Genomic DNA, 26140 nt, shown 5'->3' on the forward strand with positions numbered 1-26140 from the left:
TTATCTGCTGCTCTTTTCAAATAGAAATTTATACTCTGATATGAAACAGATGAAGCTCAGGTCTGTGAAAAAAGAGAAAAAATTTTTTAATAAATCAGTCTTGAACCCCCCATCAAGAATCAAATAACCTGCAACAGCTTTTGAATGCAAAACAATTATCTTTGAATTATGAAACAGGTGGGAGTGCCCTTGTGGGTTTTTCAAGGATAATAAAAAAAAAAGTGTATATCTACACTTTCATATGGCAGAGAAAAGAGAGATATTGTCAAGGAAAACCTGATATGTAGTATAATAAAGAAGCGACAAAGATGATATCAAAGAAGGGGAAAATAGTGATGTTAATAATCTAGGCTGGCCCTGTCCAGGAGTTTCTTCACTTCATAAGCTACAGTCAGGAGTTCATGGATACTTACTCAAGGTTATCTGTTAACTTCAATTGTCTTTGGCTCAGTGCACTGAGGATAGTGTGAGTTAATTTGAGGAGTTCTCTATGCTCACTAAAGAAAATATTGATCACTGATTTTCCTAGGTCTTTTGGCCATAAGTATCATTGCACCACAAGTATTTTCCCTTGACTGTATTCCCATTGGTTTCTAACTAGTCATCTGTTTTTCCTAAGAACTACTAGCTGAACTTCTGATATTTTTCCTTCTGTATTATAAATACAGCAAATAGAGGCTCTTTTGAGCAATCAGTAGATACTACCTGTGCCTGATTTGAAAAGGGTACATGCACATCAAAAAACACCTCATTTTTAACAAACCAACCGGAAAGGTTTGCAGTGTAATTTTAAAGTTCATCTACCATTCATGGTACAAACTACTAAAAATTATCAATTCTTCATACATAAGTGTTTGCTGAAGTGCCTAAATTGTCTTGATTTTGTGGCAGGTAGATGGCTACATCTAAACCACCAAACACTAACTTTTTAGAAGTGTTATCTATTTTCAAAAATTAGTATGAGTCTCATGAAAAGTCAGTGAGACCTCGGAGGCTCCTAAAGGCATATGAGGCAGATTTTCAAGATTTTATAGGCACTGAAGGGGCAGATGGACACTCAAGAGATTTTTCAAAAGCAGTCATGTATCTAATTTCCACTGAAATCAATGATAGGCGGTCCCATTTTTTTTTAAATCCTTCTAAGCGTATGCCTGTGTTTTTAGTTGCCTTAGTATGTTTGGAAATACGAGTGAGGGTCCTTAGCTGCTTGTCTTAATTTTGCTTTGGGACCTTATTGACTACTTATGAAAAAGCTGTCACTATTAAAAGCTCTTTAAAATAAGAATTGGCATAATGGCTTGGCTTCCTCTCTGACGTTAAACATACTAATACGCTTAGTATGAAATCTTCTTATTTCTAGATAAATATGTGAGGCATCAGATGAAAGCTAATAATTTCCCAAGTGAGCTAAAAATAATGAAGGCTGAATTTGAATAAATATTCTAAGAGGCATTCTGGAACAGTCAGTGGTTAATAAGTACTGTAAATGCTACCTTTCTACTAACCTCATTTGCAAGATGCCAAAGCCAAAACATGGACCACAAACGATACAGGATAAAGATCGAACATGAGAAAAATTACAGTCATTGCGGGAAGTTGGACACAATGCATATTTGATTTTTTTCTTTGTCTTCTGACCAGAAAAATAAAATTAAAAATCTCTCAAACTTCTTTAGGATGTCTTATTATGGAGTTTCATGTACTTGTGACTTAGACCTAGTCTCCACTGCAATGAGACCATCTGACAGCACCTAAATTTACCGCAATAATTCTAAATACATTGTAATATAAGGAGTAAGAGAATCCACAGGTTTTATTAAAAAGTATTAGTTTGTGTAACCACAAATAATGCAGGAATGTATGAATTAAACACATTTTTTAAACATGTGCTGCAACTCAAACAGAAAAGCTTAATGAAAGAACTAGTGACTTAAGTTGTGGTCTTAGGAATCCCTTAAAATCAGGAAATATTAGCCTTCATTTTGGTCACAGGCCAACCAGTTTTACATTATGATACAGTCCATCACTAAATGACTACAGTCTTTAACAAAAAATTGTATCCGTAGTTATGCAGGATGCACACTTCTTGGGAGAAGGAAAAAATCATTCAAATATTTATTGTCTTCACTATGTGATGGGTGGTCTCATGCCCTATTGACTTCCAAGATCCAAACACTGCAGACAATAAGAATTAATATTTTCCTCATAAAATCCTCTAGAGTGCTCATCATAGAAGTATTTGACTGCAGCACTCAGACAAATATATTATACCCTACAATTTCCCAGGAAATCATCTGTTTCTCTGAGCATTTTTAAGTTCTTTTTTTTCCCTAGTAATTGCATATCCCACTGGAGATGGCAAGGATTTTTTTTGCAAAGTAATTTTAATGTTTTTGCTAGTACTTTGTGTGTTCAAAACAGAATACAAATGTCAATGAATTTAACCTAGAGATACAGTGAAGTAGTATCTTCCCTTTATGCAGGGAAAACTGAATTAAAAATGCACAAGCGGATTTTAAGACATGCAACTGCAAGTGTGCTGCTTGCTCAAAAGCAGCGTCAGCATCTACCCTATCCTACCTGAGCTAACAAAGTACTTTTGCCAAGAGAGCTGGAAACAAAAGCAGTGTAATCTTCCTATCTTTTTCTTCAAATCTAAGCACCTTTCCTACGAATCATTAACCTCTTTCTGATACCATTGGAGCGACAGAAATTACCTCATCCTTGCGAGCTGCAGAAATTCCAGAGCAGCTGCTATGCAGAGCAGCAACAAAGCACTGACCAGGAATAGTTTTTGTTGCCAAGTGGCTGGTGATAAATAGAATTCTGTTCAGAATCATTTAAAATTTTAAATTCTTGAAATCTCTTGGTCAAGACATTTGATTTTAGATGAAAAGGTTAAAAACAATTAAGAAAGAACATAAAATCCTTTATTTTCCTTTTCAGCTAATGAAGGAGCTCATGATAGGTGGTACAAAAAAGCCCTATATCTGTTCACAGAAAGTTCATGAAGTACTGTGTTTGTGTAAACCTTCAGCTGGAATAAGTATTTTCCTATCTTCAGTAACGACAACATAAATTAGGCTTACCCATTCACAGGTAGTCAATTGAAACTAGCAACTGGACGAGAATTCATTCAAGTAATTTTATGGTGTGCGTACTAACAGAGACCACCAGTGCATTTCTCAACAGTCACTATAAAAATATAATGTTTTTCACATACCAAGCTTTATTGGCAATGGACAGTAATCTACTAAATAAAAAGCCACTTTATATGTCAATTTGGGTTTTTTCCTGCTTTCCCCACTCTGCATCACCATATTGTATGCAACACTTGGAAAACTGTTTGTTCTGAACAACCTAAACAGATAAATATGATTTCATTGGTTGAATCCATCCTAAGTGTCCTTAATTTGACATTTTTTCAGACAAAGAAACTGATAGGCTGTCATTGCCATATTGTCAGTATAGATTGATAATATTTTGATAAAGCTTTCATCTTGCTGTTTCCCTATAGTCTCAGGAGATGGAGAGATGTCTCAGAAAACTAAGACCTAATTTGTATCAACAGTAGATTGTTTTCTTGCTGTAACAACTATAATCACAGAAAACTTGTGGCTGAAGTAGGCAGTTGAAATCTGAAAGTCCCATTGTTTCTTATTTTGAGCCAGTACAGAAAATCCACCTTTTATTTGAACCACCTCTACCTCTTCTGTTTGCATTATATCCTCATGCCATGTTGAAAGCAGAGTCATAATGCTGTTTTAAAGTATTGCTTTGAATTCTTTTTAGACACATTTAAACGATAGTAATTTAGCTGATGGCTGCTTGATTTCAGTGCAGCCAGTGAGAAAGCAAGCAATCCAATGACCCCAAGTTCACTGAGATTGCTGGAAAATAAAAACAAGGATTTGGAAGGCCACTGATTCAACACATAAAGAAATTTATTGAATACTTCAAAAGATATAAAATTCTTAGAACTGTTGGACAGGCTTCTGTGTGTGAACTTTCCTGTCCAAGTGGCATTGCTAAATACCATGACACCAATCAGAGGGCTGACATCATGTTGTTGTGTAACTCATAACCATGGTAATGTCACTTTTTAAAATGCATTATATGTGCATTCAATGGCTTAAAATCTCAACTGTGTCAGATGTTAAGAAAAATACAGTTCAGGAGATTTATTTTGAAATATGAGCTCTTTATATTTTTTTAATAAGGGGAAAAGAAAATGTAAAGCTTGTTAAGCCAATGTTAACACTGGAAACTTGGATTCAGACAACGGACATAGTAAGAACAGGTTTCATCACCGATATAACTCATAGTGATATAGTCTGGTAAGAGAGCTAATCCTGATCATTTTGATGGAGGACAATAAACTTGAGCTCCTATGTTACAAATGGGCCACGATGCATCTAAATGTATGCAGTCAATAAATAGCATAGTACTCCCAAATTACTGAGTAAATGGTCTATCTATCAGTCCAAGTTAACTTAGTATAGGTTAGGCCCGACAACTATAAGCAGTGGAGAAAAGCATGTAACAGAAACTGGGAATATAATCCTCCTCTCCTTTTCTTCAAATGTAAGCACCCTTCCAAAGAATCATTAGCCTCTTTCTGCTCTCACAGGACTGATAGAAATTGCCTCATTCTTGCAAGCTGCAGAAATTCCAGAGCAGCTGCTGTGCAGGGCAGCAGCAAAGCACTGACCAGGAATAGTCCTTGTTGCCAAGTGGCTGGTGATAAACAGAATTCAGTATTGCCAGGTACTAGTCAAGGGAATGACACGTACTCTTTGCCTCAGGTGACATGCGGTAGGGAGTATCTGGTGTTATCAGTTACTTGTCCTTTTAGAACATCAATATATTGGAGCTGTAAACCAGAGGCACTATGTTGGACGGATTGTCCCTTTATGTGATCACAGTCATCAGCAGTGGTGTAATGTAGCCATTGCCCTCTTGATAGTCCACTGAGAAGACCATAACACCGTCTTTATGACACATAAAAATATGACATAAAGGCTTACTATACCCCGTAGGCTGTGTATTATTCAATGAGTTTTGAGGCTACGCTTTCACAAGACAAGGGATGATATGCTCCGTACAATATCATCAACCGGGGTAGACTGAATTACAGCTTTTTTGGCACAGCTAAAAGGACCTGAGTTTCTCTGGTAACAAATAACAAGACCACCATCTGGTCTTTCAACACTTGGCAATTATAACTGCTACTTAAAGTGCACAAGAATTCTGGACACAAATTACTTCCAGTATCAAACCCACAGTCACTTGATTTCTTGATATGCTGCATAAGATGATTTTGTTGCTAACCAATTTCTCATATTAGAGAAAACTTATTTATAAATTTTGCACCCATAAAAGAAATGGTGAGATGTTGAAATGTATGAGTCCAGCAGTACACAATTATGGCTAACACAGTCCCTTTCTGTGCAGTCCATGAATCCAGAAATAAGACTTCCGAATACGAGAAACCTAATTGGTGTAAACTCTCTCTCACCTTTTATATTTCAGAGGACGGACCAAGTGCTTCTGTAGACAGGCAATGCATAAAGAATAAAGCAGCTGGGAGGGCTATGACTATTTCTAGTTCTGGGACTAACCATCTTACATAACCTTGAACAAACCAATTTTATCTGTATCTGTCCTACTTTCACCATGTGTGAAAATGAGGCAATGGTGTTTATTCACCTTTTAAATGCTTTTGAAATCCCCTGATTCAGGTAACCATTCAGATCCATCCAAATACTATTTTTTAGAAGCTCACCCATATCTAACTCAACCACTGGGATGGTTAAAGTTTTAAGCAATATGCCACATGGCAGTAAGGATGATAAATTATAGGTAATAGTCTATCAGACTTAGGAAGACAGTTCAGTAAATACAATAAAAATAGATCTGTTTACATAAGGGATAAAAATTGGCTACTACTTTCAAACTAGAAATTAATGTATGCCATATTACTGCAGAGAATCCCTCAAACCATTTTTAAACAATACTATAACTGTTACATAAAACTTAATGGCAAGTTAAGTAGATCACCCCAGCAGGCCCTCTGCTTACTGCAAGTATATGGCACAGAGTTCATAGGTTACTTGAGACTCATTCTCCCAGCCAAACGAGTCAAACAATAACACTTCTAGGCACTGAAACACTTTTCCTTGGATTTCAGCAGAAGCAGATGTGGGGCTGACTACACACTGAACAAAAAGAATATTTTGAAAAGAGAATGGCAGCAAAAACATAAGCTCAGCTTGCAGTTTATCTGTAATCATCCTTGCCTTTCACCTTGACACTAGCTTTCTAATATTACCCTCTTCATCTGAAGACCGGTGCAAAGCTTCAATAAATTGGAAGCTCATTTCTTCATGTGTGCTTCAGATTCCTCTGCTAAACAAATTGGTGCAGTGTTTCAATCTTCATTTTACTTTGGGGTGTAAGTTCTGAGTCATCACCATTTAATTTTCTCCAAGCCTCCAGCTCGTGTTTTCTGTTTTTCTTCCTGGATGTGTCATAACAACTGAATTGTACCACCCCAGTAAAATGGTGAAGCCTAGCAGACATCTGCCAGCAACAAAATACTGTGCTCTCACTCTAATTCCCCACACATTCCACTTTTCACACCACTTTCCTTGCATCCTCTCAATAAAGTGGTAGAGCCTAGTAAGCAATTTCTTTTCATTCTCCACAACATTCTGCCAATGCTAACACAGAGATGAGGCAATAAATCAAGGGAGTCACCTCAGAGAAGAGTGCACTTGCCTTGCGTGCTTTTTTCCTCGCCCTGTTTCTATCAATATTCCCATGAGGTTAACTTCCCTGAAGTCAGTGACTTCCCTGTAGGTAGGATATCTGTCAGTTCTGGGTCAATACCGTGTTAATGAACTATGAAGGTATTATTTTTCAGAATTGCTAAGTAATTTTGATTTGGGAAAATAAGTTGAGAAATTTTTACTCTTTGAAATGTAATAGAAACTCTGTTTAAATGTTTCCAGTATTCTTAAGGCAGGAACAATAGAAAAAAAATCCCTTAGTCTGAGCTTTGAGATATCCATCATCAATTTAAAGGAGTCAATACTCTAGCATATTTCTTCTAAAAACTGTCATTATACATCAGAATTGCATGCAGAAGAAAAGAAGGTGAGAATTAGCAGTAAGAGAAAGGTGTTACAAGCAAGGCAGAAAAATTTCATCTGGAAAGAGGTAAAAACAATGAATCAGAAGAAAATACAATTTAAGATAGAGGGGCCTTTAAAAGTTGCTAATAAAGTTCTGTATTTGGCAGCTACCTTACCTGAACTAGGACTTTGATTCCTTTGGGGGTGAATCATGTTTGAACCAGGTTTCAAGGACAGTTCTCCTCTCACAAGCGCACAGCACATGCAACTGTGTCCAATTTTTCTTACCACATCTGGGTTGGGCAGCGGCTGCACCGCGTGCTAGAAATTGCCTGTCAGTGGATAGCTATATAAGTATCAGTCTTGCAGTCCTGGTTAGTGCAGACTGTGAAGCAGGCTGTGAAGCATCTCTATAGAAATACCCACACCAGATCACCTAACCACAAAGTAGCCACATCTTGTTTAACTTCAATCTCAGTAGAACCCAAGAAAAAATATTTTTAAGAGAAACCTCACCTCAATGTTCAGATGGGGAAATGTCAATATCAGAGAGCAGGTTCAGTTATGGTAGCAGTAACAAATGATAGCAGCCATTCTAAAGAGCAGGAAAGTTGCCAGATGACAACTCCTTGAAATTATCATGAGGGGGGTATAAAAAGAAAAACACTTGCGGCAGCCCAACTCGTCAGAGAACTGAACCAGTAAATACTTATACTGGACTGATAAATACCTATACCTACCTTTACTTATAAATACCTCAGAACCTTGGAAATTTGCAATTTTTAGGTGGATTTTCACAGGCAGGAATCAAGTGCACATATCTGAACCAAAGTAATTTCCTTTCTGCCTCCTCCCCAAATTCTACCTTCACATCACGGAAGCCCAAGGGTTATTCAATAAAAAAGCCATACACTTCAGAGAAGAAGGGGTTACACTTTAATAGGGGCAAAACCACGTGGCTTCTAATCTTATTGTCAGAAATGACTCAATGGTTTTAAGTGCATCTTTCTCTCTCCCATTCCTTTACAAGAAGAAAACAAAAAGACCCTCAAAAACTTATCAAAGGTGCACAATGCACAAAATCTGAAACCCAGACAGTTAAGGTTTGGTTAAGTTATAACAACATTAAGGCAGAGATTAATATTAGAAAGTGTCAGGCAATCTGAAGTTTAGGTGTTGTTACCTGCTCCAAATATTAGTGTCAATGGCAATATTACGGTGCCAAACAATCATAATTTATATGTATGATTACCAAACTTTGTGTTCTGCTGCTCAGTTGATGATAGTGTTACAGGATATTTAGTTTGCTTTTGCAGAAGTATTTAATTTTCAAACACTTATATGCACTTTGTGCAATAAGACAGGATGAATTGTTCTTTAGGGATTGGGCTGCCCTTTACTGATTCCAGTTTGAGCTATACCAGATGCCATATAGCCCATCCAGAAGACCTAACTCTTAATCTTTCTTCTTCTACATCCACTAAATACAACTTTATATAATTGCGCCAGAGCACTGAGACAATAATGAATGAATGGTCCATGAAGAACTCTGGAGAGGTTTCAGTAATTTCTGTAAGGAAATGAGTCAAAATTAATCTGAGCAAGATACAGGACGTGGCGCAATAATGTCTGGTTTCTTCTGAATAAAAAGAAGGAACAAGTGTCCTATCACTGATATTTTATCCTGAGCCAGTATGGTGTCTAATGTAAAAATTTACAATGTGAAATAATAAATTAAGAACGTCTGTTCTATTAGGAAACAAGTATAGTACTCGATAATTACTACCAGCTTCAACACTAAAATGTTAACAATATGTTTGAATTTTTAAAGACTGCATTTCTTAGCAATTTTACAGCATATCACTTTGAAAGACCTTGTAGATACTTGCCAGATGTGATACAGTGGTAAAGGAACACTACAGCAGAGAGCTCATTTATCCTTAGATCACCCCACTCTTTTTCTCTCAAACCAGAGAAATAATTTCTGAATTTCCTAATGATGTTGCAAGATAAACATTGAAAATTAGTAGAGCTAGAAATTACTATATTAAAAGGAGTATTATATTCTTAAATTCTAGTGATAAGAACATAAACCTTTCCTAATTCCTACTTATCAGTACAATGACGTCATCCTGGAGTAGGGGAAAGGATAATCTTCCTTGTTGCTGCATTATTGAAGAATGGCAAGGAGTTGTGATAAATATACTGCTCATCATGCATATAAGTTTAATTACAACCAATACTAAACAGTCTTTTACATAGCATGTGAACGTGTTGTGGATTTTAAAAGCCATATATTGTTCTCTATATTTCTAGTATCTTTTCTCCCTACAGTACAGCAACATGTTCCAAGCATTTGTCAATGCTTTCCCTCTGCTCTTTGCCTTCACTCCACCAGCTGTCACTCCAGCCACATTTCCCAAGCACGAAGCTCACAAAGAGCAGGGTAGGGCTTAAGTGCTTAAGCTGTGGCGATCAATCGCAAATATTTTAAAATATCAACATAACTCGGTGTTTTGGGAACAATTTATAACATTGTTCCTTGAACAGATAACTGTGTTTACTACACAACCTGTCGCACTGAATATGGTTCAGTTATTTTAGAAACTTAAAAGGTTACTGAACTACAGCACATAACTATTTTGGCTGTATATTTGCTGATTTTCTATCATAATAATTCATTTAAACTGGAAATTAAGAAAGCCTAGATTGATTAATACTAAGAAATTTCTGTATAGACAATTAAGAAAACTATTAATAATGCAGAAAAGAGGCCAAAGAACAGAGTACAGGACAGATATTTGAGAAGTGTTTTACTTCCTGATTTGCACATCTTCGCTACCAATTTATTTTTCAAATTCCAGAACTGTATTTACAGGTCAAAACTATCTGAAATTCTGGTCTAAAAAAGGTCAAGAGGAGTTATCACATGGGGGTGCCTTCTTCCAAGAGTTAAGCTTTCTTCTCACTTTCTAGTTTTTGTCTGTTATTTGAGCCACTGTAGTCCAAGATCCAAATACTGATAGGAAAAACTACTGCAACATGCACAGGCAGCATAAGCATTTTCTTCAACCTGTAAAAGTACTGGTCCCAGTACTGAAATTAAATCAACTCAGCCACTCCAACAACAGAAAGACAAGTCGACATGATTTTCAATAGCCTCCAAAAATCTTACCTAGTGACCATAATTTTAGGAGACATTCAAGGTAAGATTTGCAGTTTGCCAGCTGGCTTGATTATTGCATACATAATCAATGGTATACATACCATTCTCATATGTATGTATAAACTGAACAGGGAGCGAATCATAACTTCTCTTTGTTCAGAAATAGTTTCACAGTGTTTCTGTTCTTCCCACATTATGTGGTAAGAAGGAGGGAAAATTATCACAAGCCTCTCTGATACTGCTCATCAGGTGACAATATCACAATATACAAAAACAATTTCTGTGAAGCGAAGACACAGAGAACTTGTTATGTCCTATAGTGCAGGCATACCCTTACATTGCAGCATGTTTTCATTGCTCTGACTTGTAGGTGCTGCCACACTGCTAACCAAGTGTGAAGGAGCCCTCTAGTGTAAAAAAGAAACTGAACCTACTGCCCATATTTTGCACACAAATAATGCAGCAAAACAATGCCTACAATGCCACTGTCAGTCTCCAGACATTCCAGCAACACACACTGGCCCGAAGATGCAACAATTATAAAACCTTCTGGATCTCAAAACTGAAGGAAAAAAGGTATATATACTTACAGCTAGTCTTCATGGGTGTTACAGATAATGATTTCAGGACTAATGTGTGACAGGCCATAAAACCGGTCTTAATTGAAAAAGGAATTTAAAAACTTGAGAATGATGTAGAAATAAACTGCAGTCCCTGCAAGATAAATATTTTGTTTAAATTTTTCAGTAGACCTTGACCTTAAGAACAATTGATAAAAAGCATTTAAAGGACAGAAAGCCTTTCTGTAAACCCTATGTACTAGGCTAAATTTTATCTATTATGTGCTGATCACTCAAATCTTCCAGAGGTGTAGCCAGTTTGCTCTATAATATAAATAATATCTAGGAAATTCCAGTGCTTGGATCTATTTGCTAGTCATACGGCTTCATTACAACATCTCCATCTCTCTATCTCGTATGATAGAGAAAAACAATTCCATATATATTACTACAGCATGTAATTCATGTAATATTCACATAATATATACAGTTGAAGACACAAGAAGCCATTGGAGAGGCAGCATATGCCTCCGTGGTACCTGTAGTATTTTATGAAGATGCTGCATAGTAGCTGTTGGCAAAAGATCACAGTCATGCAAGTAGAGAGAGACAGACACATAAAGAGAGAAAGATAGAGGTTCAGTCCCACACAGGTCCATAATATGCAGCTATTTCCTGCATCAAAACTTTTGGTTTATGCTTTGTATCACTAAGATTAGAAAAAAATAGCAAGGATGATGTTTATGTTGATTGTATTTTATTGTCACTAATTCTAAATGAGATATATGTTAAATTTATCTGGTCTAAAAACAATATTGTTCTGAAGTTGTATAGAGAAAACAATATGCAATCGTTTATTTTTGTGTTTTTAATCTTTAGAGTGATCACAGTTGATTGCATAGCAGTTTTATGATGCTGGATGGAAAGTCAAAACACTTATGAAGTTTAAATTGATAAGAACTTATTTAATGCCCTGCTGTCTAACTGCCAGAGGGATAAACAAAGAATACCTAGAATGCTGGAATGAGTTTAGGAAATTCATTAGAAAAGTTATGAAGTGATATTAGAATAAGACAGGAAGTAATGCATGAGAGGCATAAGCAACTGACAGATGATGAGAGATTGCAAATAATTAAATAAAATCACAAGGGATGCAGTTTAGATAATCATTTAGAAACAATGAAGAGAAAACTCAGACCCATTTTAGACAAACAGAATTGTGAAAGTGACTTCATTTGACTTCCATTTAGGATTTGATCCTGGATGCTGACCTGAAACTTTTCCGAATTTCAGAAATGGGGAAAATGAGTTCTGCAAAATTGAAGTGTTGTCCTGGTTAAGGCCCTTACACTGGAAATCTTACATGAACAGCCACTCTCACTAAACTTGCTGAATTTCTCACTTCCGGACAGGCTGCACAGGCTCCTTGGATTATTTTGGCACCTCCTTTTCTGGCTAGCAAAGAAGAGTTCAGAGGAATGCAAAATGAAAAACAAGGGGGGAAAAATTAATCCAACTTTCCCAAACCACAGAAAACTTTCATTTGGTATACATTTTGACCAAAGGTTCAATGAGAGCAATGGTCATATTTTATCCAAAAATCACCCTCAATGGAAAGAACTCTAAAAAGTTTTGGTACAGAAGGATTAAGAGAAAGAAATATTGTGCTGCTGGCATTTATATCCACACTCAAAGTGTATAAATACTAAAAGTGCAGGAGGTTGCAAGTATTATCACAATTGTGCAATAGCACTTTTAGGAGGCAGATTCAGAGGAAATTGTATAGATTATTCCAGTTTTTAATGACATCTGAGTGGCTAATGACAATGTTAATTTGAATATGTTATAGAAAAAAACAATAACTTTTTTAATATTCTATAATATCTGAAAATGACTTAACCTCCCCTGGACATTTGCCCATTCCTTTAGTTGCATCAAATTAGATAGAAGAAGCAAAGAAGAAGAAATTACAAGGATTTTGGTGTTTTAGTGGGTTTTTTTCTGTGGAATTATAGTTTTCTATCCTATTTGATTCAGTCTATGTATATCTATATCAGATTTAATTGTAGGATTAACTACAATTAACTACTTAAGGATAGTTATTTGAAAATATTTATGATCTTATTAAGTCAAATTTTGGGTACCAAAAGAGTATGCCTGAACATAATTTTCCTTTGTACAGCTTGACTCTTAATGTCATATTTTAATACTGGATTATTAATTTCAAATACAGCTAAGTAACTTGTAACTACAGAACTAAATATCTGAAGACTCACAACAAAAATATTTGAAAAGGCCTTAATATTGATGCCTATGTCCAAGAAATGTCTTCAGACACAACTCAGAATCTATGCTTTCAGATGATGAAAAGCTTTCTTCAAAGTCCTCCAGGCTTTGAGATTTATTAGCATTTAAAGGAATAAAAATTGAACGATAGGTGTTGAAGGCTTGAGAATTAAAAATGGCTGTGATTTCTAACAACCAATACAGGAATAAAAGAGATTCTTTAGAAATGCACTTCGTAGGAATTTCTTGGTTCTACTTTCTCATTTTTTGTGATACCATGTAAGCCCCCCACTGGCCAAGTATGCTTAAGACAAGTACTTTTTTCATTTTTCCACAATACCTTTTTTTTTTTTTGCATAACCACCATAGCTCCTGAGCAGGGATAGGCTCAGCCTGAAGAAGTGGACGTCATGCTGTGCAAAAACACTGGCCCAGCATTGGGAAGATGATTTTGTAGACTGAAGCACATCTAACAGAGTTAGCATTTACAGTGTCACCATTAAGCTTACACATTGGTACACCAATAAGAGAAATGAAAGTCTACACCATTGTAAGCATACTTATTCATCCTACGTCTTTTCTGCTGAACTGGATTCCCTTGCTTAAATGATTGTGGATGCACAAAGTTGTGGCTGAAAAGAAGTCAGTGAGCATGTGGAATTTAAAAGCCAGGTCAACTTCAACATTGCCACAGCCTTTTTACAGTTTATAGTATTCCTGTATGACCCACAGAACAAACCTAGCGAAACAAAAGGACAGCAAGATTGCCAAATAAGAGAAGCCATTGCAAAACATCTTTAACTGATATGGAGGTTTCAATCATTAATTAAGTCTAAACAAGCTGGAAAGGAAATAGTAAAAGAAAGGAATAATTCTGGTTACTTAGAAAAACTTCTCTTTAAATGGAAATGAACTTTTAAAACCTTTGAACTTCCCTGAAAAGGCCATTGAAACTTAACAAGTGAGAACTTAAAAAAATCTACTCAGAAACCACATTCCCTTTTAAAAACGGTGACTGGAGAGGGCATTGTCAGCTCTGTAAAAGAAGAATTACTCCCCATTTGCTTCATAAACCAACTTTACTGCCTATAAGCACTTCTATTTTCAAAGATCCTACAGAAACTGTAGTTTTGTTATTTAAGATGTTATACTGGAACCAATTTCACCCTACACGATACCAGCGTTCCTTTATAATCCCCCTGCATGTCTTCAGTAATAATAAGGTGAACTGGATGGTCAAGGAGAACAAGAGTAGTTTCATTTATTATTCAGCAGTGACTTCTTTTTTTTTATGTTCCTGTCACTAGAACTGATTCTCCTAGCTCCTACTGCAATATTAAATCACTAAAGAATGGAGCTACAACTGGTAGAAAACCAGTGTGAGTGAAAGGTGAATCAAGCATAACAGTATATTTTAGCTAGGTTTAGTTCTGGTTTTGTTTCCAGACACAACTCACTGTCCCGTTCTCATCCCAATGACTTCATCCCCACTCCCTAATGACTATGTACTCCACTGGAAAGTTTCACTTTTTCTTTTATCTCATTAGACAAGTTTAACAGGAGCATCATGACCGCAAAGGAATGTTTTATTTCAAGATTAGATTTTTACATGCCCTACTGACTCAAAAATAAGGTTAAAGGAAAACAGGTATATGGTTAAAGCATTGGCCTGGTGCTTACGTTGATGTAGGTTCAGTTCCTGGCACTGTCACGGCCTTCTCCTGCACAAATAATTGATAGGTAGATTCCATAAATATTACTCAAATTAAGTACTACCTTTCTCTGCAAAGAGCTCTCTTAATTTAGGATAAAGTACTGTTTAACATCAGTGAAGATAAAAGAATCTCTCTCTTAATCTTTCTGTCTTAATTCCTTTTCTGAATGTAGTGGTTAATTTGCCCTTGCTAATCACAAATCTTGTAAGTCAATCTTCACAAGTAAAAGTATCCCAATACGCCAAAGTAGCAGACAATCAAAAATAAGTTTTCTGGAAAATAATTGACATTTAAAATGTTGGCCGTAATAAAACTACATACTGGACTTTTATCAAAAGCATTAAGTCATCTTACTACACTTACAGTAATTTTGAAGTAATTAAAGAAATATCATTTTGACTTGTACAGAAAGGTTAAATAACTGAAAGTCTAAACAAGATTCAGACAACACTGCACAGGTACAAAGCTGAATCTTATTTATTCTTTATGCTCTGTTGCTGCATCATTGTACAAGGTTGGATGCTTCTTGCTGACAAAGCCTTCGGCAATGATATCAGATCTTACTAAACAGAGCTTATAGCTCTAGAGCTTAGAGCACATTTGAGTAAATCCACTGAAATTAGCTGTACCAGACAAATACAAAACTAGTGTAAGTGAGAAGCGAGCCAGGGCCTTACTGTTTTCTTCTTTCTCCCTCCTGCTTTCTTTTCTATTGTCACCCTTGGTTCCAATAAGGGAATGAAAATTGTCTACCTCTCTAATAGATAAGATGACAGTGGCCTGCGCTCAACTGCTTACCCTCCTGTAAGTGCTACTGCTGTATAAATAGAAATAAAAATTGTAAGGTGTGTCAATAAGTGCACTCCTGGATAGTGTGAAAGGTATTAGACAGGAGTTACTTGGTGCAACAGCCATTCACACCTTCTGCCTCTAACCGGATGATGATTCCAAAATGCAGAAACAAGAGTACCGCGTTTGTCATTTGTTATTTGCTTTCATTTCTCAGAATACAGCTGAGGAAGAGTACCTATAGAGATAAAAAACTTGATTACACAGTGCAAAGCAACGTACTGCTTGTTATGTGGTCAGTGGCATTAACCACATAGCAGTCACTCTGTTTCACATTGTACATCAGTATTCTTTTTTTCTTATCTCCTTCAAGGAATCACATCACATCCATTCTCTGCAACTCTTCCTAGATGCCACTAAGATAGTATTTACTCACTGAACTGTAAGGTTGGAAGAAAAAGCAAATGGTTGTTCATTATCAGCCTGATGCAAAGCCTGCTAAGAGCAATGGAAGTCTTTTCATTGATTTTAATAGACCTTGGATCAGGTTATATATAAGTAGCTTCTGGCACCTGATTCATCAGGACGTAATACTGACTGTATTAAAAGATTTCCCAGTGACTTCAGTGATGCTAGGATTTTACCCAATTATGGTTTTTGCATTGTTATTCATTTGGTAATCCAAATAAAAGGCAGTTTTACATTGGCTATGGGTTAAGAAGGGTATGAAAGGTCCTATTATGATTGATCATCCTTCCACCACACACAAGGGTAAGCAGTAATTATTTACTGTGAGAGCATATACAAGAAGAAGAGAGAAGGTATTCTCATTATGGATGGATGACTGTATTACCATTGTCCTCCTTGATGCATGATAGGGGGCAATATTCAAATGTAACAATGACCTACTGGTTTCTAATTATCTTGTCCTAAACCCTGATAAACCTGGCTATTCTTGCAATAGCAAATTTCTTTCCAGCAAAGCATTTCTCTTGCCAAAGTATATATATTTTTGGCAGCATCTGGCACTTTCCAGCCCTGGAATCTGACATAGGCTTGTAAATTGTGCTAGGTTGGCAAGGTTTTCACCCTCTAGAGCACTGAATTGGTGTAAAATAATACATTATATTGTTTCCCACTCTTTCTGCTTTTTTTTTTTCTCAAAAGAATTCTAAACTCTGAAATTTCCGTTTCATATCCCAGTGCAATACTAACAAAACTATAGGTCTTTCTCTTCACAAGTTGCCACTGGCTTAGGAACTACTGTGTGAAGCATAATGGCTCTATCACATCCTTAGTATACTTAACGGCCTCCAAAGCAGCCGTTCCATAAAAAGGGCAGAGTACAGGACAGCTATATGTGAGAGGAAATTGTTACAAGTGCTGTACTTTGGAAATAAGTTTAGGGGAAGAAGAGATTTTTTTCCAATTAAATACACAATGAAGAAAAAAAATGCTTCTGAAAGCATATTTCTAGAGCAAAAAAATACCTTCTTCAACTGTGTGGCAGACTAAATAAACACAGTCATACAAATTAAAAATTAAGACACCTTCTGGAATAAATCTATGTTTGTTGGCTAACTGACTTTAAAGAAGTGAAATAGTTATTCTACTCTCCATTTGAAACATCAGAGAGTTTTCATCTTTTAATAAGGTGCAGCTTATAAATCTTAATTATTCAGGCAAAACACTCTGTGAAGTCTTGATAGATTTCTCTTATAGATCAGTACTAACCAAGTGCCTATGTTTTCCCAGTCTTACTCGCCTAGAGTTTCAGAGCAATGAGCAAACATCTTCTTGCCTTAGACTCGGTAATTAATGCAATCCAGTATTCCACATAGCAGTAGCTCTAGTGCAATATCTCGATATTAACAAATGCATATGCTTTCATAAAGATTTTACTTGTGCATACTGATAAAGCTTATCCTCTATTTTCATGCATAATAAATTAGGCTTCAGAGCTAGAGCATCCATTCATTGAGCATTTATAAATGCTAATATATGCTCATTTTGATGAATACAAACAAAAATCAGTCTAAGCATAATTATTTTTTGGCACTAACAAAACATTGAAGGAAAATGGAAGCTAAATATTAAATATTGTAGCTTCAAAATGCATGCAACTTATTTACATGAAAATCAGATTGCCTACTTTGCAACGTTTAAACCTTGAGGTATTTCTGTTAAGGGACTTTACAACAGTTCACAAGATTTGTTGTTTCCTTGTTTGTTTGTTTGTTTTAACAGTTCATAGAAGTATCAAAATACAGGCATTTCCTGTTGATTGAACATTGACTCATAATTTTCCAAATACAGATTAGAAATTCCAGAGTACCCTCAAGAAGTATTGCCAATATAACATTAAACCATTTGTCTAAGATCACAAGGAGATGAAAAGTGATATCAACAATCTCTTATTTTGCATGTTCATGTATTTATGATGCAAAAATAGACAAGAATACTAGCCTGATATACAGAACATAGTCAAAGAGGTATGGAGATACATAATTAAACAGTAGACTGGCTGGTATGCTTTTTAGAACAGTATGTGTCATTATATTTAATTGTTAAAATGGAAATAAAAGAGAATGGCTTTGTACTCCACCAGTGACATACATTTTGTGATTTAGGACAAATCACTTCCAATGGAATTCATTTTCTTTGAGTTCAGTTACCTAGAAGAAGTTGTGAGTACACTCTAAGACTAGTTCAAGTAGCTTTACCTGTAGTCGATGAAAGAATACGGGCTCTTTCAGAGGACAAGGATTCATTTCATTTTAAGCAAAGCATTCGAAACAGGAATAAGTCACTCTCCAGACACAAATGCTTGTTGACTTAACTATCTTAAATTAGATCCCTAATTTTCAGATAGTAAAGCTGAGTAAGATGAATCTCAAGGTCAGCATCCCTAGTCTTCTGTTCCACCATAAGGCAGATAGTACATGCAACTCAAAAATACTCCAACCACCAGCTCCCAGTCTGGATCTAGCATACAGGATGTGCTTGTTCAGTTACTACTAAGTAATATAGCACCACAGACTCTCAGTCTTGTTGTTCAGGCCACAGAAAAATTCTGTCTGACCAATCTACTGTCTCATAGTATGCTTACATACATTCAGATACTGTAAGCTACAAACTGGACACAGTGGTAAATGAGAAAAAAAGTTTGTCATCACACTTCTCTGGAAGATCCCTTGCAGAGGTACCCCAAAACTGCTATAAATGCTTCAAAATTGTACAAATTGTATTACCCTGATGTTTTGATGGAAACATTTTGAGTTTCTCAGTACAAGATTATGGTACACTAATAGGTCAATAGCCTTTCACATTACTTTAAAAGCTGCAGTTATAGCTGAAGATTGACTCTAATAGTAGGTTAGGAATAAGTTCCCTGTTTTTCAGATTTATGATGTTTTTCTGAATTACAGTCTGAATGGCATCCTCGGGTTCTACTGCTGGGGTAAAAAAGACACTATGAATGTAAAGAATCACATAAAAGCTCCAGGACATGTTACCCCAGTTCTTCCTAGAGTCCTTTAAAATGTAGATTAGCTTTGTGTTTATCCTGGGCTATTTCTCATGTAATTTCTAACATCAATGCTACAACAGTAAATTGTAATTCTCCACAGAATGCCTAGGTAGTTTGACAATTGAAACTTCTATAGTCCACCTACACTAGTGCTTCTCACATTGAAACCATCAGTAGAGCAGAACCAATGGCAGCACCAGTGAGATAGTTTGGAGGGAAGTGGGGGGGAACAAAGCAATCAAGCGTAAACAAGCCCTGCTGAATTACTCCACTGACTTTGCATTATTTAAAGGGAAGTGCTGTTAGTACAGAAGCCAGCTGTTTAACTATTGGAATCCTGTATCTTGGCCTGCTTTCAGGGGACTTCAGAACAGTGTGACTAGACTTTGTATCTGCTTGTAGCACATGGAAAGAAACATTCACATATTTGGTACAGTAGATTAAATAAGAGCCAAAAATTCTAATAAGTAAACTTTGACCTACATGATATGAAACCTCTTTTGAGCTAGCAGCTGACAAAAAAGGAAAGAAACCTCCAAGGAAATCAGTGTACGTCAGCAAAAAGGAATGCCTAGGACTGTTATATGTCCACAGGCAGCACTTTGAAGGTTGAGTAAATACAAAGAACTTTTTGATAACAGCTGGAAGGCAGCACTCAAATTGTGTCAGAAAGATGAGAAAGAACTATATAGGTGCCCAGTATACTGCCACAGCAGGATCAGTCAGTATTTTAAGGCAATATCATTAAAAAAAAATTAAGGAAGAGAAAAATGGTATTAAATGTGCAGAACCACCAGCCATTTATTTACTAATATGGATTTTGGTCTACAAATTAACTTAAGTGCTGAGTTACGTCAGTCCCTATGTAGGAGAGCACTCAGGCATGTGCTTATTGTTGATTATGTGCTTTAGTTCAACAGACCATGTAGGAGCTTGAACATTTGCCTAGATCTAAGTGCATACACTTTGGTAACTTGATGAACTGGGACCATCTGATCCTGCAGTCCTTCCAGAAGAAGATGGGTCAAATACTGATAATACCTGTAGAAATGGTAATATCTCCTTGTAATTCTTTATCTTGTCTTTGTCTTTTGTATACTGCAGCACTTAAGAGGACAGCAGCAATTTAAAATCTACTGGTGTAAAACTAATTTAGACATCAGATACTTCTCAAAAGTAGAGTCCAGAATCATGATTACTGAAAAAGAATCCTTTTTCCTATTTTTTTCTATTTAATTGCTCTATCTGTTGTACAGCACTTTAGGTAATATCACTTTCTATTTTATACAAATTTTAAGTATATTTGATTGCTTAGATCTTTCAAAAACCTTGGGAAAACCTTTTTTTTAAAAAAAAAAAAACATTTGACTTCACAACGCTAATGTTATCTTTTTATGAAGGATAAGCATTTAGTATGCCATGTAATACATGAATATTTCAGTCTATAAATAAATGTCAAGTTTCATTGCTGACCACATCACTGATGTGTTAGTGATTCCATTCCAAACTTGTTACATGTACCATACAGGTTTTTTAAAGAGCTATAAGATATTATATCCTCCTTCATAAAGTTGTTATTCTGTCAGAAAGAAAAACAACTCATAGATGTCTTTGATCTGGCTAAGGTAAAAATAATTTTGAAGTACACTGAGATTTTCACCTGAAAGACTCCAGGATTCAGGATTTGTATTAACTATTTATACATATGATAGTGCAGGAGAAATGTTGCTACTGATTACTAAATAAGGCAGGCTATGCTTCATGGGTTATTCAATGTATTTTATCAACTTTATAAATGGTTAAATTCAGGCATGAAGGATAAAATAACTTCCATGTAATCGCACAACAAGATAGTAGCTAGATGAGAATAAAACTCAGAATTGACAACTTCCAGCTAACAAAAAAATTGTATAAGTTCCTGCTTGACTTATTGGGAAGACATCATACACAAATAAATGAATAATGTTATTAAAAGTTAGAGTATATGGCTCTGGTTCCTCTACTTTATGTACCATCAAAGAAAAATCAAATGTATCCCTGTTGAAATGACTACGTTTACCAAAAAGTCATAAAATTTGTGCAAGAAATGATACTAATAAACTGGGAGAACGCTATATAACCCATTTCATGTCACTGTTTTATCTTATGTCTTGAATAAAAAATAATTAAGGAAAGAAAGCATCAGATTATATAATTGTGCTAAATTTAAAATGGCAAAATACAAGCAATACTGTATAATTAAGACTCAACACAGACAAATTGGAAATAACTATTGATTGTTAAAGGAGATGAAAGATTTTTTTAAAAAAAATCACCTCTACCAACCAGTTCATCTTTGGCTCTAATCATGACAAAACTAAATGTTACCCATATTAAACAACAAAATTTTGAGACCTTGCAAACTTTACATTTCATTTGACTATTTCCTTTATAACCCCTTCATATACAAATGGATCCCATGAAAAAAGCTGCTATCAGTCATTAGACATTTATAAACTTGCTACTCATGGAAGGAAGATTTCTTCTATCAAGTTCTGTTGTTAACTCGTGGAAGTTCCTGGCCAACACATTTCATCTTATTGATTCTAAATTTTGTCACCCAGAGGTAATATCATCTACCTAGCCTGAATGTCATAAGGAGCTAACATTTGTAAGATTCTTAGAAGTGCGAAATATTACTAATCCTGAAATCTTCTGTTGGATTGATAGAATTTTTTTTAATAGGTAACTTCTTTTCTAGGTAGAAAGGTCATGATAAGCCAGATGAAACTAACCAATGAACTGTCCATCCTTATTTTTACTATTAGCAGTAGCCAGGGAATGAACCAAACCTCTATGCTGTTAGCTGTTATGAAATACCATTTAAGGGAAAATTCTTGAACAGAAGCTTTTAGAGTATGTTTGCTTATGAAAAATTGGCAGACCGAGAAAAGAAAGGTAAGCTTAACTCATCAACTATTTGTACCTACAGTTCAGCTGGATCTATTAGGAAGAATTACACCTGCATATCCAGGAACAGAATTTGCCCTTCCATGTTTTAAATGGGAGCAAGACAAAATGTGGAACAGTTCTGGGTATCCCACACAGTAATGACACTCCACATTTTATCATGATTGCTAAGATTTAAAAGTATCAGGCTAAGACAACACACTTCAGAAAAATCTCCAGGGAAAAGCTTGTACTTTATATTATAACTCAGTGAATGAAAATAGTCTGGGGGAAAAAAAAAACCTCTGTGTCTTAATATTTATAATACTTTTCAGTGATACACAGAGAACAACACACACACACAGAGACAAATCAAAATATTACTGTAATCTACTCCTGGCTTGCTGTTCTGTTTAGTCTTATGAAACAAATAATTTAGCAGGCAATGTACAGTATAGAGGCTCTCAGTGGATTGCAATATACTAAGTAAGCATGTTTGTGTTTTTGTTTAATTTATAGTCCCTGGAAAAGAAGACATTTAAAAACCTTTTGTCTGGGTTTACAAAGCTCATAGGGATAGTTAGTTCTTAGCTGACTGTATTGCTGGCTAAAATGTTAGACATACTTTGTCACTACAGGTCTTTTCATTTATGGGTGTACTAAGGCCTCAAGGGTTCTTCATCAGTGGACATATGTTTTAATCACAGAGAATTGCAAAATGCAGTGTTGTCTTCAAATTGACAACTGCAGGACAAGAATATGGCTATTAACCTAGAATTTGCTGTATAAGCATTGGAGGCAATAATTTCCCAAAGAAAAACTGAATTTTCATCTTTCTTGATACCCTTATCCTTTATCTAGCTTGAGTAATTTCTTAAAACGCAAACTCCTGCCAAACTCTGTGAATAACAGATTTTTGGTCTCAGTGATAAAACTGAAGGGGAAAAAAAAGGCAAGAAAAAAAAAAGAGAGCTGACTGAATTGAGTTGCTTCATTTTTTGGCTCTTGGTGCAGTTTTCTTTCCTTTTTTCCATATTTTTGGGTTCTTAACCAATGTGGATCATTTTGTAAATGGAAACATTTAATGCTGGAAATGTCAAAACAAAACCTTTAATCTTTTCAGAATTTTACTGTCTGAAACCAAATTCTATCAGAATTTTAAAATAGATGTAGTAAGTAAGGAACTACTTATTTTTGTGAATTTACTGTTCCTTCTTTTCTAGTTAGCCATAACTGCAACATGCACTTCCAACTGGGTTGCATACAAACAAGCCCAGGAAATAATGGGTCTGTAATCTTTGCATAGTATAGCAGAGAAATGAACAGTTACTAAAGAAATCATAAATCACTGGAAAAAAAAGAGAAGAGTGTAAGAGTTCTATGAATGAAAATATCACCCTTTACTGGAGCTGAGTGAAAAATGTAAAACATTTGCCAATCAAGTAGTTTCTACAGATGCCCAATGCAAACAAAAAACACAGGAAAGACCATGTTATGTCAGTCCCATTTCTTATCTTGTGCAAATCTATGGAATATAAAATCTTCTGCTTTTATCTGTTCCATCAACCATCTTCCTATTTTTGCTGCATTTCATTGGTTACTTTGTTACCTTATTTCCTGCTTTCCACTAGTTTTTGAGCTTGCAGATCTTAGAGCCTGTGCAGTGGTATACAGTATTTATTTCCCCTTTGGAACACCCTCTGGCTTCACATAGTGGCTCAGTGTAGCCTTTTTCATTGGAAAATACTTGCCTACAACACAGGCATGATCTATGATCTTTAAACGCCAGCTACCTCAGTCAGCTCAACAATCAGTTTTCCTCCAAAAGCTAAAGGGTGAATTTCCTTTGCAAAGCTTCTAAATGCCAGATTTCAACTTCCTCCCTCTCCATTTTCAATGCCAAGACAGTTCAAGAAAGTCTTTTAATAATACTTTTCTAAGAAGATATAATTTTGCTGAAATGCGTAAATAGCAACCACCCATAGACAGAGATCAAAGCTGGCCATTTCCAGGAATATCTTTTGAAGCTGTATATGAGGACAGGGTCTTAGAATAGATACACACAGGCAGCCTCTACAACTGTCATCGGTGATTCAGTTAAAATAATGCAATTTAATATGATTGCTGCTGAGATCTTTGCATTTTCTTTCTAACATAAAAACTTTCCATTTGTGTTTTGAATAGGTAAGCCTACAGGGTATGGATCCAGCAGTAGACGCTTACACCACAAGGGAATAGTGGATGAATGCTGCTTCCAGAGTTGTGACCTGAGGAGGCTGGAGATGTATTGTGCTCCAATAAAGCCACCTAAATCTGCACGCTCTGTACGTGCTCAGCGCCACACTGATATGCCAAAAGCACAAAAGGTAGGCCAGGCTGGAAAAACAAAACCAGAACCAAACAAAAAAAAACACCTTACCTATCTTAGGGAAGGAAAATTCTATCAAGGCTGGTAACATAGCAAACAACTGATGTGTTCTGCCTACTAGGCACACTGAGATTTAGTGGGGTTTTGGAAAATAGTGTCCATGGTAGGGATTAAATAGGAAATGGTGTGTTCTATCTCATCTCTTAGAACACTGAATAAAAGATGGAATTGCTAAGCTAGTAGTTGTGAGGCTTTATCCTGCCACTGGGTAGTAAATGACAAGTACTTACATTATCCAATCATAAATAGCACCTAAGACTTCTTTCAAAAGAGAAACCAAACACTGAATGTTTAACAACTGATCTATACAGATCCTCCTCACTCATCCTTCCTTGTTAGGAAGAGGTAGAGTGAGTGATCAAGAGGGAAAAACAGCACTTCTGCTATTCATTTTACATGTAAATGAACAAATTATTTTTTACTTTCCTCATTATTTTGGCTTTTTAAAAATTTATTTATCAAAACTAAATTAACTGGATAGTCACTGCAATCATTACATACTTCATTTTAACTATTTAATGTTTAATATGTATATTTTCCAAGCACTTCAAATATTCATTGGTATTATTTGTATAATTGTGAAGTTCAGAGTATCCAGATTTTTGTTCCTGTCATACTAGATATACTGTACATACATGTAGTTAAATCTCATGTCTCCTCAACAGAGCCTATAGTTCAGAAAACCCATCTTAGGCTAGACTACCATTAAGCTCATGTCCACCTACTCTCCTGCTTGAGTTCTGAACATCTGTTTTAAATGTTATCTGTCATCTGCTGTAAGCCTCTAGTGATATATTTTATTGCCATTGACCCTTCTGTCCTACACATATGTTGGCTCCACTCCTGCAGTTATCTAAAAATTTTTTTTCTTATAAGAAATGGAACTTCTTGAAATTCTAAGATTTCATAGGAAATCAGGAAACCAGCACTATATACTAATTTCTTAATATCATCTTTATGAAAAGAACAATTGTAATTGTTCCAGCATCCATTTCTTTTCCATAAGTCAATCCATAGAATGGAATCCTTTCACCTCTTCCTCAAGAATTTTCAACATTTTAAAGTAATGGCTGTATGATTATTCCTGGGAAGTATCACCTTAGCCATGAACATCTCAAAAAGCACACCTGACAACAAGTGAAGTCTTCTTCAGGTAAAACTCAACTATAGACAAGAAAACCCTGTGGTTTATTCCTGTCTGGGCACACGTATATTTAAGGCTTGCAGGAAAAGAAGAAAACAGGCTTGGCCAGTAATCTGTGTGCTCGTTCCCATACTTGTTGCTAAGGTGATGGGTAAAACATTCTGTAACTTCAAGTAAAAGGAGACAAGATACCTGCCAGCATTCTGATGGTTCTCCACACCACTTTCCTTGGAGGGCTAAGGAATGATGTCATTCTTCAGGCAGCTGTCCTCTTCCCAATTCAAAAGATAGACAGGAAAACACTTTTCTTACAAATAGGAAGGAACAGAAGAAAGGCCTTGCATCTTTCTGCAGCAGCAGAGGAGTAGTGTGCAAGAGGGAATACTGGAAGAAGAAAAAAAATTAGAAGGAGTATGTAGTAATTGACAGAACCTAGCTGCAGAAGAAATCATCCAGGAA

General features: G+C 35.8%; 1 protein-coding gene across 1 annotated transcript in view; it reads left to right on the forward strand.

The window, feature by feature from the left end:
* IGF1 (insulin like growth factor 1) overlaps positions 1-26140 on the forward strand; it is a 49746-nt gene that overhangs the window by 15627 nt on the left and 7979 nt on the right. The window contains exon 3 of the mRNA XM_075161885.1: positions 24294-24475. Within this exon, the coding sequence (XP_075017986.1) occupies positions 24294-24475 (182 nt within the window). The remainder of the gene's footprint in view (positions 1-24293; positions 24476-26140) is intronic.

The sequence above is a fragment of the Calonectris borealis genome, chromosome 1 (assembly GCF_964195595.1).
Source record: "Calonectris borealis chromosome 1, bCalBor7.hap1.2, whole genome shotgun sequence".
Lineage (NCBI taxonomy): Eukaryota > Metazoa > Chordata > Aves > Procellariiformes > Procellariidae > Calonectris > Calonectris borealis.